At 55.1% G+C, this 16,823-nt stretch overlaps 4 protein-coding genes across 5 annotated transcripts; 1 reads left to right on the top strand and 3 right to left on the bottom strand.

Moving 5' to 3' along the window:
* Positions 1-350: 350 nt before the first annotated feature.
* On the bottom strand, positions 351-5,815 carry PV07_03832 (uncharacterized protein). The gene is made up of 3 exons (XM_016390587.1): positions 4,329-5,815; positions 1,138-4,272; positions 351-1,069 (listed from the first exon to the last, which is right to left on the bottom strand). Exons 1-3 carry the CDS (start codon positions 5,294-5,296, stop codon positions 1,021-1,023), a joined length of 4,152 nt encoding a protein of 1,383 aa, XP_016252489.1. The 5' UTR covers positions 5,297-5,815; the 3' UTR covers positions 351-1,020.
* A 554-nt stretch (positions 5,816-6,369) lies between these two features.
* PV07_03831 (uncharacterized protein) lies at positions 6,370-8,830 on the top strand. Its single transcript, XM_016390586.1, has one exon. It carries the CDS (start codon positions 6,708-6,710, stop codon positions 8,226-8,228), a length of 1,521 nt encoding a protein of 506 aa, XP_016252488.1. The 5' UTR covers positions 6,370-6,707; the 3' UTR covers positions 8,229-8,830.
* Positions 8,831-9,813: 983 nt separating this feature from the next.
* PV07_03830 lies at positions 9,814-12,059 on the bottom strand. Of its 2 annotated transcripts, none has more exons than XM_016390584.1 (2): positions 11,861-12,059; positions 9,814-11,774 (listed from the first exon to the last, which is right to left on the bottom strand). In XM_016390584.1, exons 1-2 carry the CDS (start codon positions 11,969-11,971, stop codon positions 9,963-9,965), a joined length of 1,923 nt encoding a protein of 640 aa, XP_016252486.1. In that variant the 5' UTR covers positions 11,972-12,059; the 3' UTR covers positions 9,814-9,962. The 2 variants fall into 2 exon arrangements, with proteins under 2 accessions (XP_016252486.1, XP_016252487.1); XM_016390585.1 differs by having other exon boundaries at positions 9,814-11,759.
* Positions 12,047-16,715, bottom strand: PV07_03829 (uncharacterized protein). The gene is made up of 4 exons (XM_016390583.1): positions 15,893-16,715; positions 13,511-15,815; positions 13,212-13,430; positions 12,047-13,134 (listed from the first exon to the last, which is right to left on the bottom strand). The coding sequence occupies exons 1-4, from the start codon at positions 16,642-16,644 to the stop codon at positions 12,370-12,372; spliced, it is 4,041 nt and encodes a 1,346-aa protein (XP_016252485.1). The 5' UTR covers positions 16,645-16,715; the 3' UTR covers positions 12,047-12,369.
* Positions 16,716-16,823: the final 108 nt, after the last annotated feature.

Raw genomic sequence — 16,823 nt, 5'->3', positions numbered from 1 at the left:
TTCATACTTGTACAAGTAGACGTTAGAGAAATAAAGCGCCGGCCGCGACGAGCTTCGTATCGAAGGCCGAAGATTTGCCTTGAAATCCAACTGAGACCCGAGGGCTTTTTGGAACTTGGTACGGCGGGCTCCTGTTTTCACGAAAAGAAAACCGACTGACATTGAGATTGGGTAGCACGTTGAGGCAAGGCGACTCCGTCACTTACAATGGTACTGATTTCCTCGTCCTGGACAAGAAGACGGGTTTGATCAAAGAAGGATAATGTCGCTCAGCACCTCACGACACTGTTTCACAATCTGGGCCTCACAGCTGTGACGGTCTGATACGCCGTCATCTCGGTTGGGACAGCAGCTGAAGCCTTGGGACACTCGACCACAATCAGCGGGAAATGGGAGGTCAGCACTTGTACATACTTGTACTTTCTCTTCCTGAGTTGCAGACTCAACATGGCAAAGCTTTCTCGAATAAATCTTGTGAATCGGATCACAATCTCATTTGGATCTTGTAAGGATCCTTGGCAGTTGCCCGTTTTCTGACCACTTCGACCTGATGGCCCAGACCGCTTCTTAGTACCCTTTGCTCTTGCTGACTGTAGTGTGCCTGATCCATCGCCGTGCTCATTTTTCGAGGTCAGGTCGAATCTCCACACTTCGGTCGATCTCGGTCGATCAGAGATCCTGATGAGGTTATGCAGTCGTGAGGCGTTGTGATTTGGATAGGTAGAATATGATATGACTTCACATCACGTCGCAGCTGCAAGGTTAGGGTGTCGGCACGAGTGCCGTGAAAAAAATCGCACAATTTGCGCAGTGGCCATTTCAACGGCAACGTTGAGGTATTTGGCCTTCGTGATGTCGCCGACATCCATCAGGTTGATGATGATCTCAACAGGCTCCTTTCGGCCTCATAAAGAGCCCGCTCCAGACCATGTCCAATGTCCAAACGGTAACTCTGTCAAAAGTTGTAGTACGTCTCCTGCGAAAGCCGTGTGGTATGTTTCGAATGCTAAGCAACCCACTTTAACCTCCCCTCAACCTCAGCACGAGGTGAAGGGTGTTGTTTCGTTGGCTACACACAAACATTTCATCGTTAGCAAAACCAAGCAGCGAAGGGAGCGAGGATCTTGTGCCACGTACACATTGTAATCTGACAATGTTCGGCCGTCCTCAAGTTGCTTGCCGGCAAAAATGATGCGCTGCATATCCGCCGGGATGCCTTCTCTGTCGGTTATTCTGTCTTTGAATGCACTGACCGTCTCAAACGGGTCAAAGGGAAGGACGATGGTCTTTCCAGTCAGTGTCTCCACAAAGACCTGGTTACTGCGCGGGTCGACCTGCGTTCTGTTGCTCGTGGGATAAAGGGTGGAAGTGAACTCGGCCCTTCGCTCCTCGATTGCTGCCGTGTTCGGCTCGGAAGTAGATGCTGATGCTCGTGGTGGTAAAGTTTTATTATCCAGGTCGCTGACGAGTTCGGTGGCTAAAGTGGCGGTCGCGTACGTTGGCACGCTGGATTTGAACTGCGTATACTTTTGCTTCAGCATTGCCGACGACTTGGCAATGTCATCGTCCAGCGATCGCGTTGGCCAGTTGAGGCGACCTATACGCGGTTCTAGTTCGATGCCCCGAGAGCCCCAGGTGGACGGCTGCGGTTGACGGTCTTCATCAAAGGAGCTTTTCTCGGTGTGATCTGCTGCCGCAGGTCCTTCCCCGAGACGCTTTCTCCCTTGCAGTGCAATACTGGACCATTTGTTGACCTTATCTCTTGGAGCTCTGTTGTCCCTTGAAAACTTTTCGACGAGTGACGGATCTATCTCTGCGGCCAAGTCGAAAAAGTCGAGCCAGTGATTTCGGTCGTCATGAGAAATGTCCGTGCCAACAGCTTCGACGTAGTGTGAACGAAAAGCCAATTGCTCGGCGCCTATTTTCAACTGTACGTCCATCGCCAGCCCAACTTCGGTGGCGAAAGCCAAGGCCGCCCGGGGGCCATGGAGCGACTGAGTGTTCGAAATTCCTGCCTCGAAGATCGGTCCAGCCTCATTGGGGCGTCCTTCCCGCAGGCAGGCGAAGGCATAGCTCATCTGGAGTGGCCACTGAACACTTTTGGAGATTGTCCGTTCGGAAATGCGGATCTTGCCTTCGAACGCGTCTTGATATGATTTGATCATCTCCAAGTTGCGTAGCGCGGTCTGGCCGACGGACGAGATGACTCGGATTGCTCGATGGCGATCATCATCCAACCAATTCATCGGGTCCGCCAGGGGGTTCGTGTTATTGTGATGGGACACACCCACGGCATAAGCGTAAGAAATTGAAAGTTGCGCGCAGGCAGCAACGGTGAGGATTGAAAATTCTTTGTCCAGGCGAGGAGCCTCAAGCTTTTGGATCAGCTTGTTAACCACCGGCGCGTGCTCAACCAATTTTTCCCAGAACGAGGCGTCGTTGACCACCGTCGCATTTAATATCAAGGCGTGAGCATATTCAGACTCCTGTCTCAAGAAACGTTGGGCCGTGGTGAATATTTCGCCCGCAATATTGCATTCGGAGGCGCGCAGCTTCCGCTCCTGGAACGCAATTAAAATCGCATATGTGTCTTCAAAAGCAGAGTGTGGCAGTACCCAGTAGGACCCGTTCGGGTCCATCTCCAGACAGTGACACCGATCAAGAAACGTCCGGAATCCCTGGAGGATGGCCATGAGATCCAGAAACGAGTCTACCATCCCGCCACCACCAGTTTGGAATTGGCCAGCTCTGAAAATGTTCCTCATAGCCTTCGGCCCGGCCAGAGCCCCACCCAATCTCTGAACCTCATCAAGCATGATCGCATTCCTCAAATCCTGATGATTAGGATGAGAATCCAGAAGCAGTCGCTGTCTTGGCCCTTTAAAAGAGCGCAGGAGGTTGAACCCAAGGAGGTCGTCGTCAGCTTCTCGTGCGTCATCCTCAATGCTGTGTATGAAAACCCACACTGCTTCCAGGGCAGCGCTTGACTTTGTCTCCGCCTCCATGCTTTCCTTTGCCCACTCATGCACTAATGGATGAATCCACAGGTCGTAAGGGTCGTCCTCGTCTTTATGATCATCCTCATCCGCTGCTCGTGGGGCTTCTGCCTCGGCAGAAGAAGCTTCCATGGCAGCCCGATTCCAGGGCCTTCTTGAAGAGGTGTTCCATTTGAGGAAAGAAAAGTTTTTCAGTTCTATCAGGAGGCTGACGAACTTCATTTCGTCCCAAGAACCACCACTCGTGCATGCCGAGACTAGCCAAGCGGGTACTCCAGCATCAGTTGGCTTGAGACTTTCCAATCTGCCAATTGAATTCCAGAACGATTTTCTGCGGACAGCGTGTCGGAATAGCTGTGCATTCAGCTGAGAGCGGTCAAAGAAGGCGCACAATCGTAGAAATTTTGCTGCATTGGGATTTCTCTCCGATATCATCCGGAACGAACGCCTCCAGGTGTCGAAAACGCCGAGTTGGTAGTCGGAGAGGAAACGGTCTGCTGGGCCAGCTCTCAGGGAGTCATACAGCACTGTCTCATCTTGTCGTTCGACAAGGCTTGCATACATCCTTAAGCCGCCAGCTCCGATTTGTTTGGCGTAGGCCGCGGCAAGCTCCAACCCAAGGGGAAGCTTGCCCACGTATTCTGAAACGACTTGGGCGCACACTAGGTCGGTGGCCGTCGTGTTAGCCACGGTGTATCCCGCGAGCCTGAGCAGAAGCTCCTCCGCCTCGTCATCTTCCATCGGTTCGACAGGAATCGAGTGCCCAAGTGCACAGGCATCTGACCTCCGGGAGGTGACAATGATGTCTCCCAAGAGTGATCTCGGGAGAAAGGGGGCCAACCTCACCGCCGCAGGATTGTCGTAATTGTCGAAAATCAACAGCCACCTCGACTTGCACTGTTCCAGCTGGAGCTTGACGTATGGCACTAGTTTCCTGTTCGCGGGAGAATTCCTGCCGGGCTGTCTAACGCTGGCTTCTGTATCGAACATGTCCGCAATTTCGGCCAAGCTTTCGAGGATGGTCTGTTCGGTTGTAGCATCGATCTGGAAACAGAGCATGTATCGTTCGGCGTAGCGATGTGCATATGCCAGCGCGGCCTGAGACTTGCCCACACCACCCAGGCCGGCCAGCACTAAAGGAAGCTTACGAGTGCCGAGTTCACCAGCGTTGTCAAAATACGAAGCAATCTGCGTCAGGAGAATGTCTCGACCGACAAAATGAGGGACCGGGTCCGGCGTGTTCCACAGGCGCGTCATCTCGAAATCTAGTGGATCTCTTGCAATGAATCAGCCGCCATGCTATCATTCAGCTACCTAAGAAGATCAACTCACCCACTAATGGCCTCGATCGGCATGTGGAAAAACAGCTGCCGTGCATAGGCAGCTGCCACCGCCGCGGCGTATCCATGCCACACATCGTTCTTGTGGGAGTCAGAGTAGTCTGAGATGCCTCGGATGACCATGGCCGGAAAGCCCTTCAGGGCTCCGGCTGCCTCAGTTTCGAAGCACAACGCATTGGACTGCCTTGCGAGCTCATCTCTCAGAATGGCGTTTCTCATCACCAACCCTCCGGAGGCAATTGTCCCTCGGTGCACCACAACAAATGCTTCATTTCCACCACCCGCCTCGTTGTCAGCAGGAAATGGAATCAGCCGAGATTTGTGGCATCCGCACTCGTCGCAAGTCTTTCCTTTCCTTTCGTGCTCATACTCAGCTTCGAAAAGCAGGTCTTGCGCCGCACCAGGGTATCTGTACTTGCGAAGCCCTGGGATGGTGGTATCGATCCGTTTCAGGTTCTCCGCGACAGGATCTGTCCGCAGACTCGCGCGCTTCGAGTCCAGATCCTGTGCAGCATTGAGGAGCGCTTGCGGCGGCCGGTCCAGAGCGCCGGTACGCTCAAAGTCGCCAGCTTTGGCCTTTCCGCGGTCGTATTGCACCACGCCGGAATTAGGACCATCTGGTTTGCTGACCACCACGTCCCCCAGCCTGATCATTCCGGTGTCAGTTTTCACGGGGACACCTCCCCCGATGCCAACCAAAAGGCCAAACTTGAGTTTGGGGAACGTCATCTTCATCTGGGTGAGCACGACGGCAGCAGAGGGGTTGTCGTTGTCGGGAAGTCCCGCAATGACAACGTTGTGGCCATGGATGCTTCCCAAAGTATATACATTGTGATCTCCCGCAGGCTGAGCCAGCCGTTCATGTTCCTCGTCCAACATCTGCAACGCCGGGATCTGCTCTAAGAGCATCGGGCAGATCCACCCCACCTCATAGGCGCTGTGGGTCAATTTCTTCGGCATATTGGGTCAGGGTGGACTTTAGGCCTCGAGATGATAAAGAACGGCCTCTCGAGCAGAGGCGGCCTGCGCGGAATGGGGGTCCCGTCCAAGGGTTCGGGCGATGTGAGCAGACTTTGCGCCTAGCCTGTCGAACGAATCCTGCCTGCGAGAGGCTTCCAGGGACGGGGAAAATGCTGTTCGACTGTGCTAGGGGGGAAAATGAATGAATGAGATATAAAGGGATCTTGGACGAAACGCAAGAAATGTGAACGTACGCCTGGGCTCAATTTCAGCCTTGAATCAACTGCGTCGACATGAGCGCTCAGCCGCAAGCTGTCTGGGAGGCTCATCGCAGCCTCCTTAGCAGTCTTGCTATTGGCTTAAAGGAGCGCCTCGTTACGATAGATTTAGTTAGTCCTTCACACGGCTTTTTCGCACCCCTGCCCCTGGAAGTCATGAACGCGCTCGGCAAAACTGCCTGGATGCCTCAGAAGGCAGCCAAATCATTGCGCATGGAACGGGGTTGACCAACTCGTTCTTTCAGCCGCCTTTTGGGGCAGTGCAATTCTTGTGCTCGGATTGAAAAACACGTTGCTTTTCTGGGGACAATGTTCAGCCGATCGTTCAATTTATGGTCCCAAAAGTCATTGCATTGAATGCCCTGCATGGATCCAGCTTCAATTCTAGCTCCCACACACGTAGAAACCTGTGCCGGTCTGGCAGTGTCAGTGGGAAAGAGGAAAGAGCTTGAACTCCTCGAAGTAGCTGTCGCGAGTCCTTGCCTGGGCAAGTCGAAGCACCCACCTCTCCCATTTCTGAAGGTGAGATGTGGAATTAAAGTGCGCTATTTGTACACAATGCCAGGTTCTGCAGCCAGCACGGGGAGATTGAACTCCTGCTAGGGATACCTGATCGATGGACCCCACGAGGGGTCAGCACAGAGCGGCATCACATGGCCCGAAGCAGGGTGAGGCGCGAGCACTTTTTACTCTCGGCTAGCCTCAAGGCCTACGGGGCTGAGGAAGACAACATGCATAAAAGGGGAGCTTAAGAACCTGGATTATTACCCGGGCAATAATACTCTTCATCTCTGAATTTGTACAAGTACTTGGATACCGGTGCCTCCTCTAATTTTCCAGATGCACCCCTGACATTCAGATCTGGGGTCTCGGTTAAAGCCTCGTTTGTGGAGTGACATGTCAGCCACACGCGTGAGCCGTGGCGTGACGAAACACCCAAAACTCGCGCTCCCACAACGCAAATCATGGATACCCGACGTTTCTATATGCCCTACATTGCAAATGCCGGTACCTAGGCACATCATAAGCCAAAAACCGCAAATAAAAGGGCTCGCTGGAAACCTCCCTCCCGCACGCCCGCGTATTGAAATCGTCCTGGTTTGGCACCACCCACCCTCCTACGCTACCATCATATGAAGTGGTACTGGAATAGACTCGGTCTAGTCCTCGTATTCTCCATCCTTGCAGCTCTCCTGTCCATGCTCGCTGGCCGTTTCCGGATGCCGTCGTCGATCCCTCAAACCCCCCCAGCTGCCGCCGCGCCCGCCGTGCCTTTCCGGGTCATTGTCGTTGGCTCGGGCCTCGCGGGCCTGAGCGCCTCTTCCGAGCTCGTCGCCCGGGGCGTTGCCGTCCACATTCTCGAGCGCCAGCCGAAGCCCGGCGGGAACTCGATCAAGGCCTCGAGTGGCATCAATGGCGTCCCGACCCGGTTCCAAGCCCCCGGGTCAGACACCGTGGCGGAGTTCTACAACGACACGCTGAGGTCGGCGGGCGCGAGTTTCCGGGCCTCCAAGACGGAGGCGAGGCAGAAGCTGATTGCCGAGCTCACTGATTCCTCCGCGTCGGCGATCAATTGGCTCGTCGACGAAAAGGGGGTTGATTTGTCTCGCGTCGCACAGCTGGGCGGCCATAGCCATCCTCGAACGCATCGAGGGGCCGGCCCGACCCCGCCCGGAGCCAGCATTGTCTTGACGCTGCTGAAACAGCTCCAAGCGAGCCCTCTTGTGACTCTTCAAACCGGCGCGACCGTCACCAAGATTCTGAAGTCGGACGGGGAGGTTGTGGGCGTGCAAGTCTCCCGCGACGGCACGCCGGAGACCGTCGACGGGCCGGTGGTATTCACGGCTGGCGGGTTCGCAGGCGACTCGACAGGTCTTCTGGCCCAGTATCGACCGGATCTCGAGGGGTTTCCGTCCACCAACGAAGCGCTTCCGGGATCTCAGACCTTGTTGACCGATGTTGGCGCGCACCTGGTCGACATGGAACAGGTCCAGGTCCACCCGACGGGATTCGTGGATCCCAAGGAGCCGTTCAAGCGGACCAAGTTCCTGGCAGCCGAAATGTTGAGGGGCGAAGGTGGCATCCTCCTCAGACAGGGCCAGAGGTTCATCAATGAGTTGAAACTGAGGAAGAATGTCACAGATGCCATCATGGCACAGCCTCCCAAAGACGTCCAGCCGACCAAGCAGTGGGACATCCAGATCTTGTTGGACGAGGCCACGTATGAGGCCGCAAAGGCACACGTCGACTTCTACATCTGGAAGGGACTGATGCGGAAGACAACAGTATCAGAGCTGGCGCATTCAGATCTGGTTCTGGAGACTCTGAAGCAATATGCGGCAACTGTCCAAGGCACAGACCCCGATCCACTGGGTCGATCGGCATTCGGACACTGGGGACTCCAGGATCCGACGCCGGAATCAACGGTCTATGTCGGCACCGTCACTCCGGTCGTGCACTATACCATGGGAGGAGCCATATTCTCGCCCCAGGCGGAAGTTCTGGATGGCAGCGGAAAGCCTATCAAGGGGTTGTGGGCGGCTGGAGAGTCCACAGGCGGCATCCACGGAGAGAATCGACTGGGTGGAAGCAGTCTACTGGAATGCGTCGTGTTTGGGCGTATTGCAGGTCAAAACGCTGCCAAGGCGAGGTAATTAACACCCAGCTCACCCCTCTTTGGTCTGTTCTACCACAAGCGCTTTTGGGAGTCAAAAGCGCTGTCGAGCCAAACAGGGCCCTAGACTAGATACAAGGGCTGATGGCTGAATGGACTCGGCTATCGAGGGGCACGAGCTTAGGGAGCATAGAACACGGAAGAGAAGACTCAAACCGAGCTACGCCTAGAGCTAAAGGAATGGGAGAGACAGTGAGAGTGGGAGCGGAAGAGAGGGCACAGAATGCGGGCTTCGACACCATCTAGCAAGGAATTGGGGGGCGATATGCAAAGGCTGGTGACTGCAGATTTGGGCTCCCATGGGGCCTTTCTAAGGACCCTAGTCCCCCAATCGGTCCTCGGCCAAATCTGCTACTGAAGCTTCTCAAGACTGCGAAGAACTTGTAACCTAGTTTTGGCCGTGGAATCTTCTGTTCTTTGGGATCATACTGGGCAGTAGATTACAGAGCTTCCCGAAACGTTTCTACCCTGCGGACCCAATACCGTGTCGCCTACGCAAAGCGTCTGGTGCTATGGAAAACCCCCTGCCCCCATATGTACGCAGTACTGCAACGAGACGTGTGAGTGGCAATTCCCCAAGCCAATTAACCTCCTAAAGTGCATGTCGGGGTATGTTGTGCAGATCTGCAGAGCTGAAGAAAACTATTTCGACGCGAAGGCTTCGTCTCTCCGTCCGATTGTAGAAGTCTTTGTGGATGCAGGCTGGCTTTAAAAAGAAGCCGATCCCAGGGGAAACCGCTCCATCTTCCTCAATAGTGACGACAAATGTTCTTGACAAGCCGCCGGAGTGGGATGGTTGGCCCCGAGGACCCTATTGTAACCCGAAATGGCACGTTGATAGAGACCCATAGGCAAGGCAGTCGACGCTCGTCAACGTAGCGGGATTGTCTACGGAGTACCCTCTGGCACCTTCTCCTTCCCTACCGGTACCCGTCGATTCATCGATTCCGCCTCCTTGTACTTCCCTTAGTTTCGTAGTATCGTCGCTAGGATGCCTACATGATATGATGTCTGCTCGTAATCGAGGCCGCACACTTATTCACCCATCAGGATTTGGAGTGTGAGGGAGCTGCCCCTCCTATCCAGGCTTCTTAAATCTGACTTCATCCACCTGAGCGAAAGACAAGCATTGAGTGAGCTTGAAGGAATCGATACGCCTACGGACGGCTCAGAAGATCATCTGTCTACTACAGCGGATCTTGGCCGACCCTTGGTGGTCGAGAGCCTGGACGTATGAGGAGGAGTATTGCTCGCCCATCGACTGGGCTTTATTGGTTCCATGCGGCGGAGGATCTTCGCATCGAAAGCAAACCCGATGTTGGCATTACACCCAGGGAAGTCGAGATAACAATCGGTTGAATTCCGATATTGCGTCAGCGAGTTTTGTATTGCCTGCTCTTGCAAATACTGCAAAGGGTAGAGAATTATAAATACTGCGAAGATATGGCCATCTCATCAAGGATCCGCGAAGCTCAAATATGCGCGCGTTGCCGATCTCGCCCATGTCGTGTCAGCCAACGGGATATTTAACAAAAACACACTAGATGAAGGGGGGGATAAAGTACCCGCAGCCTTAGTAAAAGTTCTTTCCCGTGCTTTAAGTTAACATCTTAACGTTTTTCAGGGGTTGAACTGTATTGAAGTTATAAACTCCCGCCTACCCCCCTTCCCCCATTCCCTTCCACTGCCGCTGGCTCGACCAAGCCGCCTGAAATTAACCCCGCGTCTCCTGGGCCGCTGGAGGCGTAGGAAAAAGTAGGGGTGGTAATTCCCGTTCAGCGTAAACGTGCGTGAGGGGACTCTGCCGAGGCTGCTCACCCGTGACCACTCGCTCCCGTTCTCTGACTACACGCTCCCTCAACCACCCAGGCTCCCGATCGCCTGTAGGATCAGGCATCTCGTCTCCTGCAAGGGCTTCCAAGGTCAGCCAGGCGGCCGAGACAGGCGTTGTGCGGTGCTCGGCTCGTCCGCGATTCGGCTCCGCGGGTCGCCTGTCGGACGCGGTGCCCCGTCGTGACATTCTCTCCGCGAGGAAGGCCGCGAGATTGCTGTGGCCATTTTGACTAGCGATGACGAGGGCGGTCCGTCCACGTTGATCTCTCGCACCACAGCTAGCACCCACGTCCACCAGCATCCTCACAGCCGCGCGCTTTCCCTCCGATGTTGCTATCATCAGCGGTGTCGTCCCGTCGTCGGCGGTCGCGTTGACATCGGCCCCAGCCTCGGTCAGCGCCTTGATGATATCCGTGTTCCCCGCCGCCGCCGCTGCCCACAATGGTGTGCTGCCGTTAGTTCCTCCGCGTGCGTCCACGGCGATACTCGGCTGCCCGAGCAGCAGCCGCGTCACCTCAGTCCATCCGCGCAGTGCCGCTAAGTGGAGGGGTTTTGGTGCGCCGGTAACATGGTGGGCGTTGCAGTCTGCCCCGAGCTGTAAGAGCCTGGTCGCGAGGGCAAGCGCCAGCGTTGCATCTCGGGGAGCAGCGTCCGATCCTGCTCCGAGCGCGGCGAGGAGGAAGGGCGGTGGTCCGCTCTCACGTGCATCCTCACCCCTATCTGATGTTCCCATCGTCGCGGGGAGAGAGGTCGTCGTATGGTTGAGCAAGACAAGCGCGATTCTTGGATTCTTAGTTAAAGCGTTACAAATCACGCTCGCGTCGCATCCCGTGGCGCCGCGACGTAGCAGCATGCGGAGAATAGGCTCATCCCCTCGGAGCAAGGCCATCTCGAGGACAGTGATACCATCGCAGTTCCTCGGGTTTGCGTCCGCCCCGGCATCGAGGAGCATGCGCACGATACGTGGATCGGCCGACTCGACGGCTCTTAGGAGCGGCGTGGCCCCGTGCGGACTCGCCGGGTTGACATCCACCTTTGCGCGCACGAGGACCTCGACAGCCTTGGCGTGATTGTTGGTGACGGCGCGATGGAGCGCGGTGAGCTCGTCGTGGCCGGTCGCGGTGGGGTCGGCGCCGCGATCGAGGAGGAACGAGAGGATCCGGGCGTGGCCACCGAACGCGGCAATCTGCAGTGGCGTGAAGCCCTCGCCGTTGGCTGCTTCGATGTTGGCGTGACCGGTGTCGCAGAGCAGGCGGACAATGTCAAGGAAACCGAGTCGACAGGCGTCGTGCAACGGGGTCCAGCGTTGCGAGTCGAGGGGGTCCACCTCAATGTTGGGCTGCCGAAGCAGGAGCTGGACTTGACCGTAGTGGTGCGCATCGACAGCGTTCTTGAGCGGAGTTTGTTCGTCTTCGTCCCGCTGGTTGATGTCGTGGGCCCCTGTGTCGAGCATGGCCTTGAGGTCGGACGTATCGCCAAATGCGGCGAGCATGTGCAGGGGATACTTGTGGAGCTTGTCCTTGAACGCTGCGCAGGCCGCGTAGGTCAGAAAGATTTCGGCTCTCTCTTGGGGCAGCGACTCCAGGGCATAGAGGTCGAGCTCGTCGCTGATGGCCTCGAAGCTTCGATTGAGGATCGCCATGAGTTCCGCCGTGCGAGCTTTAGGGGAATCTGGAGACTGGATATCGAGAGCCTTGTTTAGACATGATCCGATCAGTTCACACTCCACCACGAATTCTCTTACACCTTTTTGCGTTTGGAGTTGAAGGGGTGGCTCACGCGAGCGTCGACGTTAGGCTGTGACTCCTGGTGAGACAGCTCAGCGAGCTTCCTGCGCAAGGAGCGCCAGATGTCGAACGAACCAAGGTCAAAGAGCTCCGAGTGATCCATTGCTTTTGGGCTCAGGATGCGGTAATGTCGAAGATTGTATTCGACCTTGGGGAGTCAAACGCCCCAGAAGTGTGATGCGAGTTTTGCAGCAGATATAGCACGGACCCAAGCTGCCCAGTTATGTCGCCTCAGTCCCTCCAGTGGTCTGATCATGCACATGGGGGTTCAGCAGATCATAAGGTTGTCACGCTCTGCTGCTTGCCATGCTCACTGCCCATAGCCAGTTCTTCACATGTTTTCGGGTTCAAGTCGTCCATGACATTGGCAACTTGAACGCGGTTCTCAAGGCTAATCTTCCGGAAAAGCCGGAAACGTCCTCTCGCTCTTCGCCCAAGGCCTATGAAAGTGGGAATCATGAGATACGTGCTGGCTACACCATGGCTATCACAGATTTCTGCTTAGTCCAGTCCCATCATCTTCAAAAACTGCGTCGTGGTCAAGTTCTTGGGATCGAAGCCGTTGGACTTTAGGTCTTGGACCAACACCCTCACCTGCATTGACTCCAGGTCCAGCAACAAATCCATTCCTGTGCCAATGCGATCGAAGCTTGGCAGCCGATGCGTTGGACTCTCCTCTCTCCCTGTCACAACACAAAGGTAGCGACTCACCGTCAGCCATCGAGCAGCTATGAGAAACGGTCGCTGAAGGTACGACGAATTCAATGGCTGTGGGTTTACCGGTATCCTTCTCATCGGCCCTGAGCCGCCGAGCGGCTCGACTGCCCGAAGGAGATGGTCCAGCCCTCGGTCATACTCCCGGTCCTCTTCGAGGTCCTCTTGCGGTATAGGAACATCTCTGACGTCTGGGCGGGTGAAGAAGTCGTTTATTTCCCTCGGACGGTCTTGTGTGGAGTTGATGGACCAGTCAAATAGAAGTCTCTGGCGGTTGGCCTGCTGGGACTCTAGGAATCTGTCATGCTCGGTCCTAAGTCGGTTGGCATGATCTGCGGCGGCCATGGACTGGCATTTGTACTTTTCGGATCTGTTGTCATCGCCGAGGTTGCGGTAGCACCGTGCACGGATCCTGCATCGCCACGCCTCGGAAGAGTGTTTCTCCCGATCTCCTTCGACGTATCCCGGCTTGTTCCTGATGTCCAGCTCGGTAGTCTCTATGCGGTCGAGGAAATCAAGGCACGCTTTCCAGTCCTTTTCCTCTTCACTCATCTGGTAGCAAGCAAGACCGGCATAGGTCAGCGAGGTCGAGGTCGTGGTGGGGGAGAAATAGGGGGATTGTTGCTCACACTAAGGAGGCAATAGAGTGTGTGAAGGAGTCGATCTACTTCACTCCTCTCGCTTGAATCGCGCATGGTACGTAGCAGGGCTGATCTCTCGTCTTGATACAGGTCGGGTCTCCTGTCTCGTAGATGTTGGATCGCTTTAATGTATGCTGAGTCGTCGTTTAATGCCACTAGCCTTTCATCCAAGGCAGATTTTACGAAATATTCGGTGTGTTGCCAATTCTTGAGCAGCAGTTAGCGTCCCGCATGTTTGAGAACAAAAAGGGCAGGGTGAAAGAATCAGTGTGGTCGGTTCAACTTACGGAGATGTTCTCCTTCGCCGTCTGGATGTCAAGCTGATACCAATTCAACCTGAACCGGAAGTCCTGATCCCAGGTTTGTAGGAAGAGAAGCTGGACCGGGTCGATTCCGAGTTCGTCGGTGTGCTGGAGTGCTTCGTACACAGCACCGTAGTCCGCTTGCGCCCAGTTCAACCTGGATCCACCCATCTCAGCTTCCGCCAGCCCGGAGACAGCCTTGATGAAGCGAAGCAGCGCAGATCCCTCGTCTGCTTCCCCTGCCAGCAGGCTTTTATTTTCGAGGATCAGACTGATATAGGAGTTGGCATGCCTAGCGGTTGGCGTGCTCAGTCTGAAATAGTGCAGTGTTACCCACTGCAGCAGCTGGAGCACGAGGAGGCAGTCCTCAAGGGGCATGATTCGGCTCCTGCTGTGGAGAAGCGCGGCATTCAGGATATGGCACCCTTTGTTTTCCACCCACTTCAATCCGGGCACAAAGAACGGCAAGGCCTGGTGAGCGAGGTCGCTCACTACCTCCTCTTCTTCCCACAGCGCCTCGCGCGTCTTGCCACAGTAGACAGTGGCCATGATCCACGGCAGATCAAACGTTCGCCGGTCCGCCTCGGACAGCTCGGGGTGCTTCAAGATGAAGTGCAGCGCACCGAAGTGGGCGAGATATTGGTGAGCGTAACAGTCCGGCGCCTGAACAGGGCTGACCATATCCTCCTGAGCCCAGCGGCGTGCGCAGTTGTGGTGGTACATGGCGAGGCTCCTGAAAGATTGCTGACACTGTGAGGATGAAAACACTCGGTCCCGCAAGTAGATGCAGAAAAGGGGATGGAGCTGGATCTTCTCGGCGTAGGCCCAGTCGCTAAAGCGAGCGATGCCACAGTCGCGAAGTGTCATGAGCAGATACTCCATCGCGCAGCTGACTCGCTGCTCGGACTCCAGTTCCGGTCGGGAAGCCCACGGAATAGTGTCAAGGTTGCGGTGGATATGTAGGCGGATATAATCCGTGGTACAGGCGCTGTGGATGGGAATGAATATGCTGAGAAAGGCCCCGAGCTCCTCACAAGCACCTGCAAAGCGCACACACAGCTTGGAAAGATCCCCAGAGTCCCAATCGAGGTGCATTGGGGATATCTGAAGCTTCCAGAAGAGATCCCTTGCGGACGAGCCTGTGGCGAACAGGCGCGGCAGGAGGGTTCTCATTGCGAGCGGGTGATATGAGCAGAGCTGGATAATGTGATGGAGGTAGCGGAATCCACTGCTGCCATGGATTTCAGGTCCACCCCATCCCAGTATCCCAGTGGCAACCTTCATCTGGTCGAAGTAGTCGGTGGTGAGCGAATGGTACCGGGGTTTTCTTCTTGCTTCTCGGACCCTGCAGCTCGCCCAGGCTTCGGTCGATGTCGACGTGATGAGGAGGAGGCTTGCAAAATCGGGGTCAAAGAAAGCGGACGTGAAGCCGTTTAGTGCCTTTCCAAGCTTGGATTTGGCGGTAGGGCGAGGTTTGAGGTAGTCGGTGTTTTCCAGCAACACGAGATAACGGTTATTTCGGAGGAAATCAATCGTCAGCTCCGCTGGCGTGGGTTTCTCGGCCAGGCCAGGTCGGAATTCCACAAGACCTTGACAGATGGTCTCGATGGTTGGTGGTTCCGAACCGCCGCCGGCCCAGCATGACGGGGTGGTTCGAAAGTCGATGTGGAGGACCCCTTGGACGAAGTTTGTGATAATCCACCACGGCTTTAGACAAGACAGCAGGGTTGCCCTGCCCTCCCCTTCAAAGGCCGTGAGTGCAGCGACCTTTGACTTGATGAGGTAGCTCTCCAGCAACAAAATCTGCTGATCCCTTCCGAAAACCGACTGATCGGAAAGGAGTGAAGAGACAGTGTTCGATCGATTTGTTGCAGGTTCTTTCTTGGGTACCCTCACTCGAATCTCCCCAGCCGATGCCTGGTAGAGCAGTGGTACCGTGTAGTCGTCCAGACAGACCGGGAAACCAAAAGCCGAGTCGCGCTGTTTGGAAACTTCGAGGGCACGTCTGGCCTTGGTGACGGCGATTACCATGTCTTGGCCATCGACAAGCAAGCTTTGGTAAAATGATCTCAGAAAAATGCCTACTGCAGCTGGCGTTATCTCGTGCGACATGGCGACAACGGCCTCGACAGAATCGCCCATCAGCATGGCTGCAAGATTGGTCTGACAATCTCCCTGGAGGAAGGCACTTTGACAGGCGTTGAGGGTAACCAAACGGACTTCTCGGCTCTTGAGAAGAGTCGCCACGACCGCTCCTTCGACAGCCTGCCCATCGAAAAAGAGATATGGGCTGTTATTTGGGAAGAATTAGTGACTTGATCAGCCATCATTGAAGAGAAAGAAAGGGAAAGGGATATCCACACACACCGTTGGCCGTGCCCAAAGTCAGCCACCTTCCCGTGCAAGTCAAAGTGCACCATGTCATATTTGCCGACTTTCAGAGCATGAGAAAATGCATCAAGTGTACCTGGACGGAGGAGCCGCACGTCGACGAAACGATTATCGAGTTGGTGCAGAATCGAGAATAAGGGGAGCGACACAACACGGTGCGGAATGTCTGCTCTTTCGGAGGAGCGTGATGTGACGAGAAGGACGTTGAGTTTCTCAATAGTGTGGGTTTTGCCGGTTGAACTCCCGTCCAAGACTCTGCGGACGTGGATCCTGGGACCAGCTGAGGCGATCTGCGGCGACTCCAACATCTCCCACGGGATTCCTTGCAGAGAGTTGGACACTTGATTTCCGTTTGTGTCAGTAGTGCTATCGACGATGTTGAGCTGGATGTCAACTTCGGTGACATTTAGTACCGGGCCGCAAGTCTCTTCCAAGCAACCGACGAGGTTCAACTTCTTGGTCAAGAACTTCCCGTGCTCCTTAAAATTCTTGAACGCCAACTCGGCTCGATGCGATTGGAATGGGTCTTTGACGTATCCCTGAATGGCCCATGATATTTCCTGGCTCAAGAGCAGGGGTGAGATCGGAAGATTTCTAATGATGGATCCCTGGGAGAGCTGCTCTCCGCTTTTGGAGTACACTTTGCAGCCAACCCGAACGTTGTGTGATTTTCCTTCTTCACTCGACGGTGCTTCTTCGACAATAACCATGAACTGTGTCTGAGACATTGTAAGGGGTTCTTTGGCTGTTCAGGTTGGGTGTGGACGTTGGTTTGCGATCGGGCCAGACTTGGGGGAAGAAATAGATTTCCGGAAAGGTCTGGCGTTGATAGATTGAACAGCACGCAGACTGTGTGAAATGTTGCGCACTCTGGAGAAGTCAGAGCAAGCGACAACGTTTTCGCCGG

Source organism: Cladophialophora immunda (assembly GCF_000835495.1).
Source record: "Cladophialophora immunda strain CBS 83496 unplaced genomic scaffold supercont1.2, whole genome shotgun sequence".
NCBI lineage: Eukaryota > Fungi > Ascomycota > Eurotiomycetes > Chaetothyriales > Herpotrichiellaceae > Cladophialophora > Cladophialophora immunda.
Note: the sequence above shows the minus strand (reverse complement) of the source record. Positions and strands in the feature narration are given on the sequence as shown.